Source organism: Electrophorus electricus, chromosome 6 (genome assembly GCF_041902795.1).
Source record: "Electrophorus electricus isolate QZ-2024a chromosome 6, ASM4190279v1, whole genome shotgun sequence".
In the NCBI taxonomy this organism is placed as follows: Eukaryota; Metazoa; Chordata; class Actinopteri; order Gymnotiformes; family Gymnotidae; genus Electrophorus; species Electrophorus electricus.
In genome coordinates, this window is record NC_137502.1 from 24,169,927 (window position 1) to 24,176,088 (window position 6,162).

A 6,162-nucleotide genomic window follows, 5' to 3' on the forward strand; every position below is an offset into this window, starting at 1 on the left:
CCCTGGAGTACTAATTCCAGTGGTCGATTAACCTAGCGGAAATAAAGAGTTCAGTTAGTTAATGCAACATCCAGTCCCAAATAAACCTGCTTGGGAAGCAGAAGGGCTGATTTGGATAGTGTACCAGGTTTCATCATGAAACTAGGGAGCCACTTTCAGATGTGTGTTGTATATTGCAAAGGGCACAAAAATTTTTTTTAAATTGATGCCAGGTCCAAAGGACCTTGGGGCAGCATCCAATCAGGTGCTCACTAATTTGCATGCAACAATCACAGGTGCTTTCATTTGCATTCCTCTGGGCCTCTTGGATACTCTAAGACTGTAAAAATTGTTTTGTATTTGTGTGTGTGTGTGGGAGGGGAGTGTTTTGTGTTGCTTTTGGGTGTTTCGACAAGACTGTACAACAGTTTACTTGTGTTAGAGCAGTGTCCATTAAACAGTGGTGTTGAGTACACACTAGTTTTGGATGGGTTCAGATCCCTCAGTGCAGTAGGATCACGTGTTGCAACATAATTAGTCCCCCCATACCAGACAGGCGTACCTGAAGAAGAGGTGTGTGGAAATGTGAGATTTCTGAAATTTGATTTATTGAGATTAGTATGGCAGATAATAAAAAGACCTTTTAGAATCAAGCATTCAGTACCACACCACTGTCCAAATACACATTACTGTTATGTCATGTTTTGGCTGTTATGCAACTTTTCCTAAGCCTTCAGTGTGCACAAACACACCAACACCCACACCCACACCCACCCACACCCACACACACTCCTCTATCCACATTCAACTGCTTCGTTCTCCCTTGGTCTCGCTGATAAAGCTTATGCGGAGGTGAAGCTAGCTCTGTTTTACGAACACACAGACAGACACACACACACACACACACACACACACACGAAATAAAAAGGAAATGTGTGACCGTACTAGAGGGCCCAGTTCAATAATGATCTACAGTGAGGGAACCAAGGAGAACTACAAACTTCAGTTAAGAACAAAGAGGAAGTGGAATGAATGGTGAGGCATGCAGACAGAGCGGTGGAGCAGAGCGCACTGCTGACCAGTGGGATGCTGTCCTCTGTCCTCTCTCTCTCTCTCTCTCAGTCCCATTTACACTGTGAGTCTTCAGATTCTCCTTAAGGAGTAAATTTGTGATTTTACTTGTGCTTTCAGTTAAGGAACATACAGAAAATACAGAGAATAATAACTATATATATATATATATATATATATATATATATATATATATATATATATATATATATATATGTCACATTACTAACAGCAGTACTGACTGTGAGGAAAAAATGTGAAACAACAGAGAGAGAATACAGTGCACTGCGTTTGCTGGCAGGATTCTTCGACACCAGACCACGTCAGCCACGTCGGAGGTGTGTTTCCCTAGAGAGTGCAGCTGAGCCGGTCCGTCTGCCTGCACTTGAGCAGCTTCAGTAAGGTCTCCATCTTGTGGGCGTCCTTCTTGAGGCACATGAGCGAGTTGTATTCGTGGAAGATGGAGTCGGGGACCCCTAGCTGAGGCTCGGACAGCGCCTGCTGCAGTGCGGCCGGCGGCGGAGCCGCGCCGCCCTCCTCCTGCATCTGGAGAGCAGGATGAGGAGGTGAGATGGAGGGGGGTTTGGAGTCAATGCATTATAGACGGGGCTGACCTTCTTCCAAGACGCAATTATACTGCACGATAGCAGCACTAAAACACCTCAATAACACCAGGAATGGATGCATGATAGCTTTGTCATTTTCAGCCTGTTAAGTATGACTGGCGGAGGACTGCCAAGGACAGGACTAAGAGGAAATGAACCTACTTTTCCATTTTGGTCATTCACATTTAAGTACTAATTTTTCAGTTCAGATTCATTATTAGCTTTTTTTTGGGGTGACAGCACCAGGCTGCTTTGCTGTCGGTCATGTGTCTCTCTGCCGAGCTTTATCATATCAATTTGAGATTGAGAGAGAGAGAGAGAGAGAGAGAGAGAGAGAGAGAGAGAGAGAGAGAGAGAGAGAGAGAGAGAGAGAGAGAGAGGGGAAATAGATAGATAGATAGATAGATAGATAGATAGATAGATAGATAGATAGATAGATAGATAGATAGATAGATAGATAGATAGATAGATAGATAGATAGATAGATAGATAGATAGATAGCAACTAGCATAGCAACTAGCAATCTTCAGTTCTACAGTTCTTTTTGTATCTTGGGGCTTCTCTGCAGTTCTATACTCTACACCTTTACTCACTGCTCTTTATTCAGTACTCACTCGGTAGTATTAAGTAACTCAGGCCATTCAAATAACAATACTTTACTTTGATAATAGGCAACCATAGCCCTCTGTGCATGAGCGAGGGGTTTAGGGCCTTACCATACTGATCAGAAGCACCACTCCCTGCTCCAGTCTGGTCAGTTTATCAGACACCCACTTGAGCTGGCTGACCAGAGTGTCTGGCGCGTGGTCGTTATTCTTCAGGGAGGACTGCAGGTAAGTCAGGGGCTCCACCCAGGACTGTGCCAGAATTAACATGTAGTGGAGAAGCCTCATGTCCTGTAGAGGGCGGAAGAGAGCCTGTGAATCCAAAGAGGCCAGCTTTACAGGAGAGGTCGTTCTGCAGCCGCTGTCCTCGTAGCCGAATCAGTCTGTGCTTTTTGAAACACGAAACGGCCCAGGGGTCACGTTCAATCGCTCACTGGTCCGTGACACCTGTGCAAGAGGCATTCAGTGGTTGTCGAGCAGGCGGCCAGTGCAACAGAAACGCGCTCTGCTCAGACAACACTCAGCAACGATCACTTCTCACCACCAAAGCCATCAATGAGAGTGAAATTAGAGGTTAAAAGGGTATAATATTGAAATCTGACGTGCCTGGCTCGGCAGAACAGAGCGGAGCTTTGTGTGACCTCTTCCCCTTGCATGGATACAACCTGAAAGTCCTTATGAAAAGAAGCGAGAATTCTCCAAGCCAGCCAGCCAACTAACAAACATACAAACACTCAACGCGAGTGCAAAACATACTAATGCAGGTTGCCAGATATAATGCACGGCACCCTCCCTCATGACGGAACAGGAATGAATGATGAGGAAAGTGAGTTTGGTGAAGGATGCTGAAGTGTTCCTGGTAAGACATCTCAAGGTTTCATGTTTGGTTTTTTTCTCATATGATGGAACCACTTTCACTATTTCTCAAAAATCAAACAACACTGGGAAATGAATACATCCAAGCAACCTCAATAACTTTGCACTGAAATAACGTGGCCAAGTGTACACCAATCAACAAAAGTATGTGTTCAAAAATTGGAGCCCTCTGCTGACCTTGGCCTAGCACCAGAACTGTGGTTGTTGTTACTGTGGTTACAAATAATTTTTGGTGTATAGAACACTACTGTAATAGAGTGCAACAGAGTGGCGTACGGGTGTTGTCTGGAAAACATGTGAGTGGTCTCACACCGTTCACATTTGCTTCTACTTGGTGTTATGGGTGTGTATTGAGAGCAGAAGTGATTTTTTTTTATTTCTTTGTTTTCAGTCCCAGAAAATATTTGCATCATGTGTTTTTCTACTTCAAAGGGTCTAGCATGAGTAACTAGTTTGGAGTAACTAGTTTGGTTAACTTTTACGGGAACTAAAAGGCTTAATTGTTTTTATTTTTTTGTAAATTAATGAAAATGAAAATACCGAAAAACCAGCTGCTCACCGATATCTGCTGGATCTCGGTCTTGGATCCCAGGTTGGGGAAGGACATCGACGTACACGTGCCACCCCCCTGGTTCTTCAAGCCCCTCAGTGGATAAGGAATATACAGCTCCTCCTGCGAAGCAACACAATGCAGACCATTGGTCCATGCTCACCCCCTAGACCTCCGCATCGCAGCCAATCAGATACAGAGGAAACAGGTCCTGTGTCACTGTTCACGGTTGTATCTGGTAACTTTGGTTTTGAGACTGCAGGGTTTAACACCATTGTATGTCCATTGTAGGGTTTGGATATAAAGATATATTTAGAATTACTTCCACAGAAACTGATAACATATGATAATACATAACAATCTATATCTATAGGTTAAAACACTGCATTGCTATTTGTAAAGAGGATGTCACCAAGTTGTAGGGGTGCTTTAATATTCCATAATGGCTTTGCCTTAGAAATTGCTTAATATTTCTATGAAATATCTCTCTGTCTATATCAGTCTGATTAAACATTTCATTAATTCAGACTCTTACAGAGGAAAATAAAATTTTTTTCTTAGTAATGACACTGTACATTGCACATGCAATAAAGCATATAACTGTTCTACTTGTGTTTTTGTTTGAATCAAGTATCACTACTTACAATTAAGCTTTGTTAATGCACTGTTATACTACACATATAACCACTGATGAGAGCAGGTATGATATGCAGTGTTAAAGACAGGTGTGAACTACAGGTTCGTGTGCAGGGTTGAGTGTGTGCTACTACTGTGTGGGTGAGGAGTGAGGCGTGAACTCACATACTGATTGCAGACTTCCTCAGTGATGCGGTAAATGAACTCGGCATGCTGGGTAACGCGGTCCAGCAGCTTGTCCTGGGAGATGGAGGTGCAGGGGACAGGAGAGCTGGACTCATCGGCGCAGTTAAGGGGCAGGGCCACGGACCCACGGAGCAGACACAGCAGGCAGGCCTGAATCACTGACACACACACACACACACACACACACATACTGACACGAAGAGCTTTGAGGAGCAGTATATCAAGTGCTAAGCCTTTAACAGGTACAGCTGACACACAGCCTGTCTATTTATTCACTAAACATTTTACACTAAACTGTTTGCACCCGCATTCAGATAATAAAGTAACTATGAAATAAATATAATAACATGTTTTCGATTCTGTCAGTACGAGCTCCACACTGCAAAATAAATGTGAAAGATAATTTAAACATATCGAATTCTCTTTTAGAGAGAATTCAGCTGTTTAGTTAGCTTACTGCTTCGATAAAAGACAGGAAGGATACCTTGAAGCTTGCACATTCTGCAGGTATTGGCTTTGACCTCGAACTGACATCTGCGCTCCAAACTACCTTTATATAGCAGTGGACGAACGGCACGCACATGCATTGGCACATGAAGAGGGCTAGCATGAGTGAGTGTGGGAGGATATGACCCTTTGCCCTCTAGGTCAATTCATAAATATGCAGAATATATATGAGGGAATACCGACACCTTTGCCAGAGCGGGTAATCACTACTTCATGAGCACAGCTGGTCCATATGGATTTTTAAACAGTAATTCTTAAATAATCACAATTCCAAAATTAATATTGCCTAAAATTCACATCTATAATTCAGATAGATGCGATCGATTGAATCGATTTTATTGATTTCCAAAGAAGATGAATAATGTCCAAATGGCAGCTGTGAACACTAATAATCATGAATGTATGTAAATGGCCATTTCATAGCCCAGTGACCTGCAGATGGTCCACATTTTAATTCCTCTCCACCTCTCAGCCCACCCGAGCCCAGCCTATGCCCCCAAGTCTACGCATGTGTTACTGGTGTCTTTCCTCTCGCACTGCTGTCCACCTTGAACAGCGCTTGTACAAAATATAATGTGGGCAATAATCTAATGAGTTGGATTTAATTAGGTTTGTTTTATATTCTAAAGGAAGGAACTCATCTGGGCAGTGGTAGCTCAGTGGTTAAGGTACTTGACTAGTAATTGGAAGGTTGCCAGTTCAAGCCTGACCACTGCCATGCAACCTCTTCTTTGGCCGTTCTCTGCACACCGCTACAGTCCTCCATGCCGCCTTTCCTGCTCCCCATCGCTTGGTGAGAAAGTCTCTGGTGTTCCTCTCGAAGGAGGTCTGCTCCCGTGAACCTCCAGTGATCCAAATGCAACCGGAGAGGGAGTAAAGGTCAGTGTCTTATTACCGACAGCTCCACGTGTTGAATGCCTTGCATTTGTCAGTATTGCATCTGTCACCTATAGGAAACATATTAGATATTCCTCTTTCAGATGAAAAAATTCCATTTTTCATGGTTTCCAGCATTATATGTATTTAACACTTTTATACACATTTTCTTATATTGGATGTTTGTGTTATTGTGTGCAGCAGGGGAAGGTGGAGAAGCTGCAGGTCTTTCACAATGCTGATAAAATGAAACGCGTGTTTACATAAAGAA

At 43.2% G+C, this 6,162-nt stretch overlaps 1 protein-coding gene across 1 annotated transcript; it reads right to left on the bottom strand.

Annotated features, from left to right (window-relative positions):
- Positions 1-568: 568 nt before the first annotated feature.
- On the bottom strand, positions 569-5,068 carry smtla (somatolactin alpha). Its single transcript, XM_081715612.1, has 5 exons — positions 4,993-5,068; positions 4,488-4,666; positions 3,696-3,809; positions 2,372-2,551; positions 569-1,596 (listed from the first exon to the last, which is right to left on the bottom strand). Exons 1-5 carry the CDS (start codon positions 5,006-5,008, stop codon positions 1,399-1,401), a joined length of 687 nt encoding a protein of 228 aa, XP_081571738.1. The 5' UTR covers positions 5,009-5,068; the 3' UTR covers positions 569-1,398.
- Positions 5,069-6,162: the final 1,094 nt, after the last annotated feature.

What these genes read in the sequence shown, in the direction of transcription:
- smtla (XM_081715612.1), bottom strand. An exon ending in AGGAAGTCTGCAATCAGTAT is followed by an intron (nt 3,810 to 4,487) that starts GTGAGTTCACGC and finishes GTTGCTTCGCAG; the next exon opens with GAGGAGCTGTATATTCCTTA. An exon ending in CCGAGATCCAGCAGATATCG is followed by an intron (nt 2,552 to 3,695) that starts GTGAGCAGCTGG and finishes CGCCCTCTACAG; the next exon opens with GACATGAGGCTTCTCCACTA.